General features: G+C 45.1%; 1 protein-coding gene across 3 annotated transcripts in view; it reads right to left on the bottom strand.

Moving 5' to 3' along the window:
• LOC121572000 (sodium/calcium exchanger 1-like) overlaps positions 1 to 16,683 on the bottom strand; it is a 207,035-nt gene extending 190,352 nt beyond the window's left edge. For all 3 annotated transcript variants that reach the window (XM_045216031.1, XM_045216084.1, XM_045216053.1), the window contains exons 1-2: positions 16,204 to 16,683; positions 12,295 to 14,162 (exon numbers count right to left, since the gene is read on the bottom strand). In XM_045216031.1, coding sequence (XP_045071966.1) covers positions 12,295 to 14,126 — 1,832 coding nt within the window. In that variant the 5' untranslated portion in view covers positions 14,127 to 14,162; positions 16,204 to 16,683. The remainder of the gene's footprint in view (positions 1 to 12,294; positions 14,163 to 16,203) is intronic.
• Between the last annotated feature and the right edge of the window lie 1,009 nt (positions 16,684 to 17,692).

Genomic DNA, 17,692 nt, shown 5'->3' with positions numbered 1-17,692 from the left:
CTCTACACTCACATGACCTTCTAGTACACAAAGGGAGAGTAGCGCTCTCTCACACACACACACACACACACACACACACACACACACACACACACACACACACACACACACACACACACACACACACACACACACACACACACACACACACACACACACACAAACATACATCGACACAACGCATGGACACATACACACACACACAGATGCAACCTATGGACACACACACGCATACACACACATATAATCTGTAGTGTACAGTACACAGAGACCCACATGCATACAACACAATATATACTTTTATATGCTGTGTAAATACACAGCCAAACACACACACACACACACACACACACACACACACACACACACACACACACACACACACAGACACACTGTTCAGCAAGACTTACAGTGGGGGAAAAAAGTATTTAGTCAGCCACCAATTGTGCAAGTTCTCCCACTTAAAAAGATGAGAGAGGCCTGTAATTTTCATCATAGGTACACATCAACTATGACAGACAAAATGAAAAAAAATAATCCAGAAAATCACATTGTAGGATTTTTTATGAATTTATTTGCAAATTATGGTGGAAAATAAGTATTTGGTCAATAACAAAAGTTTCTCAATACTTTGTTATATACCCTTTGTTGGCAATGACACAGGTCAAACGTTTTCTGTAAGTCTTCACAAGGTTTTCACACACTGTTGCTGGTATTTTGGCACATTCCTCCATGCAGATCTCCTCTAGAGCAGTGATGTTTTGGGGCTGTCGCTGGGCAACACGGACTTTCAACTCCCTCCAAAGATTTTCTATGGGGGTTGAGATCTGGAGACTGGCTAGGCCACTCCAGGACCTTGAAATGCTTCTTACGAAGCCACTCCTTCATTGCCCGGGCGGTGTGTTTGGGATCATTGTCATGCTGAAAGACCCAGCCACGTTTCATCTTCAATGCCCTTGCTGATGGAAGGAGGTTTTCACTCAAAATCTCATGATACATGGCCCCATTCATTCTTTCCTTTACACGGATCAGTCGTCCTGGTCCCTTTGCAGAAAAACAGCCCCAAAGCATGATGTTTCCACCCCCATGCTTCACAGTAGGTATGGTGTTCTATGGATGCAACTCAGCATTCTTTGTCCTCCAAACACGACGAGTTGAGTTTTGACCAAAAAGTTCTATTTTGGTTTCATCTGACCATATGACATTCTCCCAATCCTATTCTGGATCATCCAAATGCACTCTAGTAAACTTCAGACGGGCCTGGACATGTACTGGCTTAAGCAGGGGGACACATCTGGCACTGCAGGATTTGAGTCCCTGGTGGTGTAGTGTGTTACTGATGGTAGGCTTTGTTACTTTGGTCCCAGCTCTCTGCAGGTCATTCACTAGGTCCCCCCGTGTGGTTCTGGGATTTTTGCTCACCGTTCTTGTGATCATTTTGACCCCACGGGGTGAGATCTTGCGTGGAGCCCCAGATCGAAGGAGATTATCAGTGGTCTTGTATGTCTTCCATTTCCTAATAATTGCTCCCACAGTTGATTTCTTCAAACCAAGCTGCTTACCTATTGCAGATTCAGTCTTCCCAGCCTGGTGCAGGTCTACAATTTTGTTTCTGGTGTCCTTTGACAGCTCTTTGGTCTTGGCCATAGTGGAGTTTGGAGTGTGACTGTTTGAGGTTGTGGACAGGTGTCTTTTATACTGATAACAAGTTCAAACAGGTGCCATTAATACAGGTAACGAGTGGAGGACAGAGGAGCCTCTTAAAGAAGAAGTTACAGGTCTGTGAGCGCCAGAAATCTTGCTTGTTTGTAGGTGACCAAATACTTATTTTCCACCATAATTTGTAAATAAATTCATAAAAGATCCTACAATGTGATTTTCTGGATTTTTTTTCTTCTCATTTTGTCTGTCATAGTTGACGTGTACCTATGATGAAAATTACAGGCCTCTTTCATCTTTTTAAGTGGGAGAACTTGCACAATTGGTGGCTGACTAAATACTTTTTTCCCCCACTGTATGTATCATTCCCTGCTAGTGGTGATAGGTGACTCAGAGCGTATCTAGGCCTTTCTGTGTGTATAACTGATGTGATACCTCTACAGTGGTTCAGGAAGGTTGGCTCTAAACAGCAGAGCATGGACAGTGTCTGTCAGTGTTTGTTTCATGGTCAGATGACAGCTGGGTGAATGCTGGATGAAAACAGGGCAGTGTGTTTATCTAGTTTAACAACATGGATGACCTGCTGCCTGCCACATCTTGTTTAGGAAGCCTGTAAATCAGCCTAATGAACTGGCCAGGTTTCAACTACAACAATACACAGGGCCCAGACAAGGGGTACTTCTGAAATGGCACTCTATTTCCTATGTAGAGCACTACTTTTGGCCACATAGGGAATAAGGTGCCATTCTGGATGTAGCCCAGAAGTGTGGACCCACTGGGCACACACTGGTTGAATCAACGTTGTTTCCACATCATTTGAATGACATTAAGTTGAATCAACGTGCAATAGACATTGAATTGATGTCTGTGCCCAGTGGGAAGGCTGATCTGAGAACAGACCTAGTCTACGGGGGAAGAGGAGAGCAGAGGGCAGAGCTGGCAGAGTTTCCTTCCTAGTGTTTGTCTTGTGTTAAGATCAGGTGTCTCTCTGTCTCCAAACAAAGCTCTCATCATAATGGCTCTGTTGAAACTAGGATGCCAGGCTGTCTGTAGGCCTGGGCTGTGTGTGTGTGTCGGGGTGTGTGTGAGTGCGTTTGTGTGTTCTTGCCTCAGAGAGAGAGAGAGAGAGAGAGAGAGAGAGAGAGAGAGAGAGAGAGAGAGAGAGAGAGAGAGAGAGAGAGAGAGAGAGAGAGAGAGAGAGAGAGAGAGAGAGAGAGAGAGAGAGAGAGAGAGAGAGAGAGAGAGAGAGAGAGATAGTAAGAAAGAAAAAGAACAAGCCTGCAGCACTTTTGTAACTTCTTCGACTTTGCACCATCTTGGGACATCATGTGCTACATTGCAATGAGTTCAGCTGTTTTTCCAGGTTAGCCTACATGCAAGCAGAGCAGACAGACAGGAATGTCCTCAGACTATCATTCACCCCTTTTAAGGCACTATCAAGTCTCCATCATTATGTAAAGAGGCTAAAATGAACGACAACATTGATCCACTAAGTAACAACCAGCTCAAAGTAGCAGCAGACAGACAGACAGACACAGTCCTGCCATGTCATACAGCACAGGGCTGTGCACTATGCTTCTGCTATAGACAGGGTTGGGCTCAATTCAATTTCATCTCTATCTATCCAGGAGATTAATTGGAAACATGTCCTCTTGGATTGAAAAATGATTGAAAATAGTGGACTATTCAACTAGTCACAGTTTGAATTTCAACAGACTCCGTGAATTGACTGTTATAATTGAACTGACCTCATCCCTTGTTACGGTCTTAGAGAGCATAGAGAACAGTTCTGTGGAAGATTAGGTTTATTCCAGTCTTCACCCTGAAAGTGCAGCAGGGTGGGTGTTATGAACATGTTCAGACAATTTCTGTGAGGGGGAGATGTATTCTAGATAAGAGCTATGCATAGATAGACTATACCACAAAAAGCCCAGACAATGTGGATTAATGTGTGATAACCTCAGCCAGGTGGGTAGGTTGTCTTCAATGAAGGATATTTTCTGAGCTAACCACCAGCATGAGGGCTTTAATCTTACTGGCAGCAGTGGACTAGGCGCGCGGGGTGTAAGGTATCAAAGGAAAACAGACTGACACACATGCATGCACACATATACTGCACATACGTCCACACACACACACACACACACACACACACACACACACACACACACACACACACACACACACACACACACACACACACACACACAGAAAGAGACAGACAATCACACCTACATAAACACAAAATGATGTTACATAGAGGACATAAACTTATGGAAAACACATGCAGGCTAACAAGCACTCACACACACACACACAAACGCACGCGCACACAGTGAAGATCTCGAGGCTTTTGAACATCTGGTGCTGGAACAAGAAACAAGGCAGGCCAGGCTTATTAACTCAGAGTCCTGCTGTCAGGACCTCCAGACCTCAGCCACACCAGCTGACACACACACACACACACTCACACACACACACACACACACACACACACACACACACACACACACACACACACACACACACACACACACACACACACACACACACACACACACAGGGAGATGACACACACACACATCAGTCTGCACCTTTGAGGTGAATAAATCCATGTGTGTGTGTGTGTGTGTGTGTGTGTGTGTGTGTGTGTGTGTGTGTGTGTGTGTGTGTGTGTGTGTGTGTGTGTGTGTGTGTGTGTGTGTGTGTGTGTGTGTGTGTGTGTGTGTGTGTGTGTGTGTGTGTGTGTGTGTGTGTGTGTGTGTGTGGGTACTGTATCGGGACATATGTATCAGGGGGCCTGGTATGAGGGGGGAGTCCTGCTGAGTGCCTACTCCCAGTAAAGCCAGTAATTTATTAAGAGAGAGAAAAGCTTTGATATACACTCCATATTTCACTGATCACCCTCAGGATGCTCCCACTGACTGGTCATCCATCTGACGGGAGCTAGCCTGAGAGATACAAATTGTCATGGTGACAGGCCGGAGGCGAGGAAAGGGGGATATGGGATAGGCTTGTCCTCCACAGATCTGCTCCCTGCCAGCTATGACAGACGTGCTCATTCATTTATTCTTGCTCTCTCTTGTTCTTTAGTTTTCTATCTCTCAGTTTCACTCTCTTTCCCGCTCTCCTCCCTTAGAGAGAGGGAGTCATCTGCAGGTAGGTGATTCACTATGGGGCGGTCCTCTTAACAAGGGGTTTACAGATGTAATTGCTAATCAGGTGAGCTGAACCATCACAGCTACAGTAAATGGAACCTTTCCGGATATTAAATACCTAAAATGTGCCTAATTAGTTAACAAGCTCTTTGGTGTGTTTGGGAGGGAGTGAACATTTTCCGTAGCTGAAGAGAGAGAATACTGTAAGTGGCTCATCTGGGATTCTAGGTCATCCTTGAAAACACCACCATCCTAGGGGTAATACATTCATACCCCCATCATAAGTCATCCCCATAACACCATGTCACCTCCATAACATTAAAGGTATGACCGGTTACGGATATGACCAAATCTGTTTCAGTGAGATAAAATATGATATGGTAAAAAAGGTCAGACAGGGCCCGCCGGTTATTTCCATGATGCCTTGCAATCCAGGTGGCTGTTGAGGAGATAAGAGTGGACCAGACACAGACGGTCTGAGATGAAGGTGTCACGGAGCTGAGCCACAGGATACTGAGCAGAGGCACGTAGAAGAGATATACAGAGGTTAGAAGCAGGAGGAGATATCAGTGGTCGATGTATCAGAGGAACTCAGGAGAATATCAGGTAGAGATATCCCTTAAGCCTGCAATGAGGCTCCAGGTTTCAAACAAAATCAAGCGTGTGTGAACACACCAATATTGTAACAGCCCATTCGTTCTCTCCCTCGTTATCACTCCCTTCATCTCTATCATCACTCCTGATGCCAGGCTCAAATAGATGATAAGAGATGTACTGACAATGAGAAGTAAGAGAGTAATGATAGAGATGAAGGGAGTGATAACGAGGGAGAGAACGAAGGAGAGGGTGAGGGTGAGGGAGAGTACAGAGCAGAATCCTCTTTTGGATCTAAAACAACTCTCCCTTGCCACAGAGGATATCTCAAAGCCTTTTTTGGAACGTTCCTGTTCCTAATTTACCGGAACTATTCCAGATATGTGGTGTATGTAAACAGAGAGGAGCTCATTCTTGCCGGGCGGTGGAGGCCGGGTGAACGAGAGAAGCCATGTTCTGAGTCTGGAGCTGTGCCATGATCTTGTCTGTGCTAAGCCCCTGCCCGACATTACGGATTCAAGAAGGGGACTTTGGCTCTGAAAGCTACACTCTTCTCTCTCTCTCTCTCTCTCTGAGAAGGTTGAAAATGCAGTCACATAAAAGGCACACAGGCCCATCAAAGAGTTAAATGGTTTCAGCTTTACTACAGAAGAAACACTTGACCACGTATTGCAAAAGCGGTTACCCTCAGCACTCCACTAGTAGAATAATAATCTATGCCTTGGGCTTGTTTTGCATCAGTGGCAGGTGTCTTTACTAACTGAGGTGAATTCATAGATCAAACACAGACACACACTGTACACACAAATGTGACAATGTGCTCTCATAAACAGACAGAACATATTTTTGGAACACACAAACGCGCACAGTTGCACAGTCGCACACACACACATACACACACACACACACTGTTGCAGTGTCGCACACACACACACACACACACAGTCACACACACACATTTGCACACACACACACAAACATTGGCACACTCTCCAGCACTCTACTCACATTGACTAATGTGGATAAATTGTCTTCCCAATAATTCATATAAAAATAAGCGCATTAGTGGCCTCATAACCATTTATAAAACCTACTTAGCTGTGCAGGTGGGGGAATTAAGTGACATTTATATTAAAGATGGTCTGTGTCCCCCTCCCTTTTAAAAGCCTTCAATCCAGGTCCCTAAACTTTGCCAGAGGAGAAGTCTGGTCTACTGAACAAATTATGTACAGGCAATATGAATGTGTATGGAAGAGACCATACTAGACATAGTCCTCATCATACTGTCTCCACAAGGTGAGTGTTCTAGGTGGCTGTTGAATATTGGGGTCGATTTCTGAAAGAATCACTTAAAAATATTTTCTCTCGTTCTCAGGAAGTCATGACTTATCCCATCCCAACCCACTGTAAAAAGTGTCACTTCTGAGCCACCGTAGTGCAGATATGTGCACAGGAGGGGAGAGAGAGCAGTGGAGTCAGTTGAGTCAGGATGGAGCCCCTGAGCCCACCATATTAATCCTGTCACACAAAAAAAGTTGCTGAAAGCAGGAGAAAATCCAGGCAGGCTTAAAAGTTTCACTTTAGAATAAGAGGCCACTAACTGACAGTGCAGGGATAATGGTTACATGACAAGTGGATTGAGGTTTGGAAGTTAAGTACTTAAAGACTTTGTAAAAAATGGTTTGTGTGGGTGTGTGTGTGCACTTTTGAGCCTGTGTGTGTGATCGTGCGCAGGTGCGTTGTGTATGATTGTGTTTATGTGTATGCTGTTACATGAAAAGTAGATTGAGGTTTGTAAGTGCTCACAGATTGCAATAAGTGTGTGCATATGTGGTGGCAGTTGATCGTAACATGATGACTGAATTGAGATGTGTGTATTTAATTGTGCATGTGTGTGTGTGTGTGTGTGTGTGTGGTGTGTGTGTGTGTGTGTAAGTGAGTGAGTGAGTGAGTGAGTGAGTGAGTGAGAGAGAGAGAGAGAGAGAGAGAGAGAGAGAGAGAGAGAGAGAGAGAGAGAGAGAGAGAGAGAGAGAGAGAGAGAGAGAGAGAGAGAGAGAGAGAGAGAGAAGGGAAAAGGAGAGAGGGAGAAGGGAAAGGGAGAGAGAGAGAGGGAGAAGGGAAAATGAGAGAGGGAGAAGGGAAAGGGAGAGAGAGAGAGAGGGAGAAGGGAAAGGGAGAGAGAGAGAGAGGGAGAAGGGAAAAGGAGAGAGGGAGAAGGGAAAGGGAGAGAGAGAGAGGGGGGGAGAAGGGAAAGGGAGAGAGAGGGAGAAGGGAGTGAGAGAAGTACAGATGAGATAAAGAGAGGATATGTGTATGCCTGGTTGTGTGTGTGGCCATTGCATCCAGCATGTCATCAGAGCAACTGTGACTGTGCTGTGTCACCAGTCTAAGATGGGAGCAGTGGAAAAGAAGACTTCAAGTTATTCTAATCTGTCCACTGGCAGCTCAGTGAAAAACATCCTAAACAGCACTCTCTAAAGCCACTAATCCACTACAAAGACCTGCCTGACATCCATGCCAACTGCTTTGTTTCAGCTTTCAGCCTCACTCCCAGTCCAATCACTAACGCAATCTATTTATCTCTTACTCTCTTTCTCTGTCACTCTATGTTTCTTTCTATCTCCCTTTTCTCTTTCTGTCTCTCCCTCCATCACCCCATATCCCATTACTCCCCCTTTTAAGCATTCTCTCTCTCTCCCTCCAGCTGTCCCTCAGGCCTTCTCTCTGTCCTCTCCTACTGGTTCTCCAGTTCCTGTGTCTCATATACCTGGAGCCTGGAGGTGCCCTCCTCTTCTCCTCCATCACATCTGTTGCTTAGCGATTACCTTTTTGTGGAGGCAGCCGGTTTGGGCTCATTTGTCAAACGACTGACCCTCTTCATCTTCCTCTCTCTCTCCACTGACCTGGCTGTGCTGCCACACTGCACCACCACAAAACCAGGACAAAATGACAAAGCAAAAAACAACATCTATGTCCATGGCCCCATTTCCCTCAAAGTTGCCTGAATATGGATGGAAACGTGGTGAAGGTGAAGAGAGTTGAGACAAGATGTTTACATTTGGGTTAGGGAAGCAGAAATTAACATATTTTTTGGATAAGTCACTGACATTCTGTGTTCCATGTCTGTTTTTACGCATAACTCATCTATGGCGATGTTGATGTGAACTGGGGCAAATGTCAGTGGCAGCAGCAGCTCTAGCAGGGTGAGATCAGTGTGAGAAGGTTATTTCACACCTTGAGCAGCCATGTTGCTCATGTAAACAGCCCAGGGAGACCACAAAGCCATGATGTCATGATGTCAGTCCCATGAATACACCCAGTCACACTCCTGAATGTAGAGGTATACTGTACACAGGATATGAACACATAGACAAATAAGAAGACTCCTAACATAGACAAAGATTGTACATGTATTTATTTACTCAGACACAAACACACACACACACCTCTGGCAGTAGTTTCCATGGGTGTGAAGGGCATGTGTTCTCCGGTTACTGAGCACATGGTAATAGCACTACTTTGGCAGGAGTTATTTCCACCTGTTATTCCTCTGCATTAAACACAAGCCTTTATCTCCCACCCCTGAAGGGCAACAGTCCTCACATAGCTGGGGTCGACTTTACAGTGTCATAGATACCATGGCCACAGTCATAGAAACTAAACAGGCTAAACCTACAGGCCTGGGACCCAGAGACAATTAATATTGAGAATGGAGACCAAAACTGATCAACAGATCCAAGATCTTCTGTATCATGTCCACACACAGTCACAACTTTCAGTTATAAGAGGCTTGAGGATTTAGTTCCTTATAATGCTACACAATAATCCATAAGACCATCTCTATCTAATGGACCTACACTAGCCATGACATCTGTGAACCCAACCACAGAACAGCACTGGTGACTGGTGTCACCACTGCCACTGGCATGCCCCTAAAACAGACAGACAGAAAATCTGTTAATTATCCATGCTAATTAAATGAATCTGTATTCCTGTACAACAGGCCTGTCAGAGGAGAGACTGCGACACGGACCTCACAAAAGCCTCATTACTGATTAATGACTAAACTTTAGGGGGACGGCGGCTTGGATGTGACAAGCACTCACACGGGAGGGATCGAGGGAGGATGCGGAGTGTCATGGTGTGGTGGGGCCACTGAATAGCATAGCAAGATGCTACGGCAGCTCGCACAAACTGAAATACCTCTGTTAATAAGGATCTCTATCCAGCTCCTCATACTGTCAGCCTGAAATTCAATGACTGAAAACGGCAGTGCATGAATGTGCTTTACTATACCACAATGCAACTGTACATTTTAAATGATAAAGATTCTCGCCATGTCTCTCTTTTGTCTTGCTATTTCTGTCTATCCACACATTAGTTGCTCTATCCTTCCCACAGAGGACAAAAGCAGAGAGCTGAAAACACCATCATTTGCCCAATCTTCCACTCTCCAGTCATTTCCCCAATCTATCCTCCGGTCAAACAAACCACAATCACAGCCACTGCACTAGCCCATGTCTCCAAGTAGGGCTACTCAGGCCCTCACATTCAATTCTGGAGAAAAATTACACTTCGCTTTCTGATGGGAAGAAAAGCCCTACTGAAAGGGCTAAAACTTATCCTCTCCTGGCTTGACTGTGACACAAAGGAAGGAGGGACCTTGCAGCTGAATTAGGGTAGAGGCAGCCCCCGGGCACTCCAATTTAGATCATCCACTTTGTAATTCATTTTTCCAGAGTAAAAATGTCCTCTCCCCTTCTGGGATCTATCTCTTCAAGGGCTTGTTGGGAGGCATTTAACACGTGTGTTTCCAGCTCTCTGGTGGTAGGAGGTTTAGCCTGCTTGTCATCTGAAAATGAAACTGTGATACGGACTCCTACCCACTCAGAGATTAACATTACTTAGGTCAAAATATTGCTAGAATAAAATTCATGAAATATACTTTGGCAAGATATTGAATAAAAAGTTTATATGTAGATACTAGTATAATTTTGGTGGAAATGAAACCAATGAGGTAGACAGAGACTATGTCTATGACCATAAGGCTCTACAGAGGGTGGTACGCTCAGCCGAACGCACCATTGGGTGCACACTGCCTGCCCTCCAGGACACCTACAACACCAGGTGTCACAGGAAGGTCAAGAAGATCATCAAGGACCTCGGCCACCCGAGCCACAGCCTGTTCTCTCCGCTTCCGTCACTCAGATGCGGGCAGTATAGCAGCATCATGGCAAAGACTGTCAGTCTGGCCAATAGCTTCTACCCCCAGACCATCAGGCTGCTGAATAGCCACCACTAGGCAGGTCCTGCGCCCTCTGCTGCTCCCCCTATGAACATTTACCCTGCCCCGACCCCCCAATGGACATTTATCATTGTTTCAGTTGTAAATATGTATTTATTTTCACTTCTCACTTCACCTCCTGCTGCTCCCCTTATGGACATTCCCTTATGGACATTCCCTTATGGACATTCCCTTATGGACATTCCCTTATGGACATTCCCTCAAGGACATTCACTTCTCTTTTTGACCTGCGCTGTTGGAGCTCGGAGCTTAAGAATTTCACTGTACTCTGCAATTACATATGCGACCCTGTGCACGTGACTAATAAACTCATCTAATCTAATCTAATGCTATATTATATTGCCATATTAAAATCAAATTACACCTCGCAAGGACAATTACAACACAGTCAGCTAACACCACTCCATTCCAGGCCGAAAACTGTAATTAATTCAAAATCCAGTTCCACCATTCATTCCACTCCTTTCCCAGAGCTGCTGTTGGTCTAGACTCCAGACTGTAGTCTACTGGTTCCTACAGGTTCATATAGGATGGAGTAGAAGGTCTGCCGCCCCCTCGCCTCTGACACTCCATCATTTCATTTAGACAAATATTATTAAAATCCACTTAGCTGTGCTTTGAGAGCTACACTATGGAAACTATGCAATGGGCCTCGGAAAATTGAACCTAAACATCTGCTTTGAAACTGTTTAAAAACAAGCCCTTTTCATTAATCTGTCTCACTCGTCCCCTGCCTGCCAAAGAGGGTGAGTATGGGGACAGAGGAAGAGAGGGAGTTAGAGAGGGGAATAGAGAGAGAGACAAGTAGCTCTTGTCCTTTAAAAAAAGAATTAACTAGCCCAAACCTTAATGTATAGAAATATGACATGCTCTTTTCCAGAACAGTATAGAGCCTGGCCTGATCATTAACCCAGAATGTCAAGTCAATCATTTCTACTCAGAATTTCTACTAAGCAATCAATTCAAGACACATCAGCAATAGTCAACCTTAAAGAGTTCAGGCTAGTCATGCCACTGAAATTAATGAGTAGCAATCAAACATGGATAAATCTGAGTGCGATCAAAACACAGTTGCTGAGAACTCAGCAGAAATCACACATTCGATAAATAAATCAATAAGTAAATGAGCGAATGAATGAAATAATGAATGAATGAGAAGAAGCAGAGAGGAGATCGGAAACTAAGGGAGTTGAAGACGTCCCCTAATGGCACACGAGCAGTCCACTGCACCACAACCACGACGTGACACAAACACACTCAGCATCCATCACATCATCATCATCATCATCAAGACATGCATTCACAGACAAACAAAATATAGCATCAGCATAGACTATACATGCATATCTAAAGAGACTGACAATAAACTGCATTGGTGGCTACAGATTCATATATTATACTACATATTTCAAAAGCCTACTCACTTTATGAGAAATTTGGCTGAAAGTATTCATTCAATTTTAAATGCCAAAAAATGCATAATAGTACGCTTATAAGCAGTGTAATGTCAGCCCCACATATAAAATAACTAAATACTTAACATAACATTCCCAGTACAGAAGTCAAATAAGAACTTACAAGATTTCATCGTTCTGGAACTCCAAGACCCCGTGTGTATCTTCAAAGTCCTCTCCACATCCGCGTGCCGTGCCCTCGACAGTCTTGTAGGGCACCATGACGACCCCACGTGCCCCCGATGTACGCAGCACCTTCACCTCCATGGTGCCCACACTCTCACTCACGTGCGCCACCGGCTCCTCGAACGTGAAGATGCCGGCGTGGTCGTCATCAAAGATGGTCACGGTTGCCGTAGCGGGCAGGCCGAGACAGGCCACCGCCTCCACGTGATTTGTCTCTGGGTTCTCTACCTCCTCCCCCTCTGCCAGCAGCACTTTGACGTTGCTCAGATGGATCAGGAAGTTCTCGTCCTCCTCAAAGATGTCATCATCGATAATACCCACGCGGATCTCTTTCTGGGTCTCGCCGGGCTTGAACACCACCACCCCCTCGGTAAACTCGTAGTCCGAGCCCGCGTTGGCTGATCCATCCTCCGTACGGAAATCAACCGACACAGTCTTGGTCAGGTCGCCGCCTCGGCGTAGCACGTTCACTGCCACTGTGCCGCAGTTCTCCAGGCACTGGTAGGAGCCAGGGTCAAAGTAGATCTTGGAGACGGGGTCGTTATCTGCCACATCGGAGCGGACCTCGTGCAAGCTGATGGCCTTGCGGGCCTGGTCGGCTGCATGCTTCTTCAGGATGTTCCCAGCGCCGGTCATGAGCCTGGTGGCCTGGCAGCGGTAGAAGGCCCTGCTCTTCTGCTGCGAACTCAATACCTGGTAGTTGGCCAGTTCAATCAGCTGCTCCACCTCCTTGTCTGGGTGCTTCTGCTTCAGCTCCTTGAGGATCTTGGCCATGTCGCGCCGGGTCTCCTCCTCATCCAGGTCCTTCACGTTCAGGTCCAACCCCAGAGGCCCGTCCAGGAAGTCCGCCGCGTGAGAGTTGAGCATCTTCCCATCCATCTCGATGTCGACTTTGGACGGGAGCGGGCGGTCGCCCTCGGTCTCAATGATCATGCCCCGCTGCTTGCCGGTACGGTAGCGCTTGTAGACGTACTTGTAGAAGAGCAGGCGTCGGTCAGCGACCCAGGCGAACAACACGCAGATGGGGAAGAAGAAGAGGGTGAGCAGGCCCTCCCATACCTGCACTATGCCAGGGGAGATGACAGCCAGGATCAGGTAGAGCCAGATGTAGGCGAAGATGCTCCAGGTGGCTGTGACGAAGAAGACGCGCAGGTGCTTGACCTTCCGGACCTCCCCGTCGGGCACCACGTACACACAGATGCCGATGATGACAAACATGTTGAAGGCGGCACTGCCCACGATGGTGCTGGGGCCCAAGGCTCCCGCATCAAAACCGTGTCCGCAAACCTCAATGACGGACAGTAGGATCTCAGGGGCACTAGAACCCAGGGCCATGAGCGTGAGGTTGGACACGGTCTCGTTCCAGATCCGCACGGTGGTGGTGGTGGTCTCTCCGTTGGGTCTCTTGATAGTGATCTCTTTCTCCTGAGATGTGATGACCTCGATGGACGCCATGAAACGGTCAGCGATGATGGATACTCCGAGAAACATGTACACCAGGGCCACGAAGTAGACTGTTGCCCGTGCCACTTTGTCCCCGAATGAGGGATTCTGAGGTTCCCAGACAGGCAGAATCACCCCTTTTTCGCATGCTGTGCCTGCTGTAGTGCACACAGTAACGTTGCTGCTGGCAGTAGGAGACACAATCTGATCCAAGTCCACGTCCGAGGACATAGCCGTCACATGTTGGAATTTGAGGAACAGGATCGCTACAACAGCCACGAACCGAAGGCCAAGGGAGAGAATGTGGAAGATCTGAAAGTGTCCCATGATTCTGGAGTGGTTCACTTCCTCTGCTTCCTAAACCTACAGAAAGGGGGGAAATGAAAGAATGGAATGACTGGAAATGAAACACAACATGCTCTCATTGTAATAATAGTGTTATAACAATGTAGTAATTCACGTTAATGATATGATAATATAATATGACCATAGTATACATTTAATATCAATTGCATATTGGTGGATAATTCCCCTGGTGAGTAGCTGTGATGCCTATAAGAGAACCAACCATATAGGGTCTGCCACTTGGTTGGAGAGAAGGGAGGAAGCAGCAGATACATTTTTATTGATTCTCTGCAGGGATAATGACTTTTCACATATTTCATATGCTTTGTAGGGAACATTATGCAGATATGTCACATGCATTGCAGTTTATGACCGATTGATTGCATCCAGAATATTTTACAAGGCTCTATTACAGGGATGGGCAACTTTGATTTGGGTGGAGGCCACAAAAAAATCTGAACTCATCATGAGGGGCCGCAATGGCTTGTGGGTCTGCTACCCACAGCCATACCAACATATGCAGTCAGAGCCAGACTTAGCCTTTTGGGGGCCCTAAGCGGGCGTTTTGTGGGTCCCCAACCTTGCGAGCAAAACATTTTAGCGGCCGCCCTCTTGACCCCGACTGAGTTCCTAAAAAAACTCAGCCTGTAGTTGCCCATCCCTGCTCTATAATGACCAGTAATATTGGTGACTATCATTCTTCTTACAGTGCAGGTCGGGGGAGGAACGGTTCCCCGACCTTTGAAATAAGAGGGAAGAGAGTAGATCTTGAGTGTGCATTGCCTGCTAAATGCGCTAAGACACCGCGGGTAAGGGAAGCATCCAGTGAAGCGGGAGTGATGCGACACTACTCACGGGGCTGGACAAGTCAGCATCATTGTAGTCAGAAAGGAAGCAGACACGCAAAGATCTAGTCAAGATTATAATAGACTGGATGCCTGATGAAGACCTAAGGGTCGAAACGTTGTTATAAATAAAATCACCTGGGAGCATGAGCAGCAGTGTGCGGCGTTTTCCTTTCTGTTTTCCAAGATTATAATAGCATATAATTGAAGTTTAAGCCATCTTTTCCATAGGCATATTTTCATAATAATGAATTATTGTTTTATATAGCTCTTTATTAAAATGAACTTAAATAAGAAATTAATAAGACAGTAGGCTAAATATGATAACTAATAATTTAGGTCTAGTTTATCAATCTTTTGAGGCTATATAATAAATCAATTATGAAGGAATGGTCACGCGGTATATAGCCTACAATTTGGTGCCGCCTTTAGTGCATCTTTACCCGGTTGAACGCCTACTATTCTTGTCAGATTTACAATAGAAAGGCTACTTGTAAATGGACGGTTATGTGATTTCTATTGTTTTACACGTTACCATCAGTTTATTACATTTGATATATTAATGACTAGGCCTACAGAACATAATTCAATAGAAAACCCCTATTTTCTAATCCACAGATTGAATCCGCATATTAGAAGTCCCAATCACCACAATGCGAGCGACCGCACAACCTGCACATTTAACCTGCATAGGCTACGTGAATGCATTTGGCGCAATGGAGTAGCGCAAATAGGTCCCGATTTGCCTTATGTAGCCTACTATTGCGGACATGAATCTATCTATGCTATGTGAATGGACGTTTTACACAACTTTCACTTGCATACCGGTATCTGGGAATGCTGCTTAGCGCAAACGACCACGTCTTTTTGTGGCAGGCAAGCGAGCAAGGAAGCGCAAAAGGAAAACCAATGCCTACAAATTGAGGTATTCTCAAAAGCTAAAATAGTCTCAATAGAAGTCTCCATCCAGGCTTTACCATTCTGATTTTAGACAGAATAGTCTACTAATCCCAGTAGAGCCGTAAAATATCAAATACCCTATACAGAATAGTATAGGCTAGCCAAGACATGCGGCAACATTCGATCATCGAAGTAAGCACTCCTCAACTCCATCTATTGGGTGATCGCCTGGACTAAACTTGCTGTAAGAAGATTGTGTCACACAAATACCCAATATTGCTCTGTTAATGATAACAATAGTAACAGAATCATACCTTTTCTAAGACGCAACGGCAAGATCCACAGGCAGAATAAGTCAGCAATAGTAGTTGTTGTAGCCTAGGCTAGACGTAAAAATGCCAATAGAGAGCCGCAAGAGCTGTCAGTAGTAAGTAGCCTATTACAGCTCACATTCGTTTTGGGTTAGATAGGAGATCAAGGAGAGATACCCATGTGAAGAAAAAATAGTTAAAGATTCCCATACACTGGCAGTTTTCCACGACCTGTATGAGATGATCAGATAACTGATGCTTTATCAGCAAATCTGCATATCGGAGGACAAAAAGGTGCACTGAGAGTTCTTCCTCATTCGCTCTCTCTCTCTCTCTCTCTCTCTCTCTCTCTCTCTCTGGCCACAGAGCTCCGCGCACAAACAGACCGAGACCGAGTCCAACCCGAGTTTAGAACAAGGGCTGCTTCGGTGGAGGCGGACAAACTCCCGGGTGCACTCTTTCCCACAGCTCTCCCGCTTGGATATTGTCCTATTCAGATTGGATTTAGAAAGAGCGGAGGGAAACGAGACTAGCAATGTGGCTGCCAACCCGCCTATCAACACCAAGACCCTCCCATTGCTCAACTATAAATACTTGTTGTAACGTTGCATGTATTGTAATTAGGCCTACATTTAAAAAAACATGGTAATTATAATGTAGCCTACTACATCATAGGCCCACACGATGTTCCTTATGTTTTGGAATAACGTAGGCCACCATAATATATTGATGCTGATCTAATGAGGGTTGCTTTGAGATGTGGTGAGTCTTGTCATGTTGGTAACTCAGCTCTGCGCTCTTTTGTTTGCCTATTATCACCTGTGAGACCTCAGAGATTTGTATAGCATAGGGCCACTCATACATTTTTTAGATGGTAAGGTCGTTTGGAATAGGTCTCTCGTCTAAATTTGTATGGTAATTGACCCTCAAAGGTATAGACAAACCTACTTAAAAATGTCACTCAAATTGATGGTTTTGCTGGTGCATAAAAGCGTGCTGTCATAGCTATACAGTTGCTTTTGATAACAAAATCTTTGTTTTCTCATAAAAATTAAAGAAATATCCTTGGAATGTTCTCCTAACATCAACTAACATGTTGTGCGCAACATCTGTAACAACCACCACAGAACATTCCCCCAAAGTTCTCATTAGGTTCCCAGGTAATGTAATAACACAATGTACCAGTGATGTTTTCCATTAAAACAAAATTGGTTCTGTGAAAGTTCCCATGACACAAAAACTGTCCAGTCCTACAGATGATTATAGAAATTTTGTATAAAACATTCCTGATGTTAAAATAATGTTCCTAGAACACATTTTGTCTGTTCTTTAAAAGGTTCCCAGTATGTTTCTTTAGGTTGTGCGAACATTGTGGGGATATGGCAAGAGACAGGTTCCCAAAACACTAAAATTGTCCAGTTGTGCTGATGTTCAGATAATGTTTGTATCAGGGAGCACAAAACATTCCATTTATGTTTCAAGAATGTTAACA

The sequence above is a fragment of the Coregonus clupeaformis genome, chromosome 1 (assembly GCF_020615455.1).
Source record: "Coregonus clupeaformis isolate EN_2021a chromosome 1, ASM2061545v1, whole genome shotgun sequence".
NCBI classification, from domain to species: Eukaryota; Metazoa; Chordata; class Actinopteri; order Salmoniformes; family Salmonidae; genus Coregonus; species Coregonus clupeaformis.
Note: the sequence above shows the minus strand (reverse complement) of the source record. Positions and strands in the feature narration are given on the sequence as shown.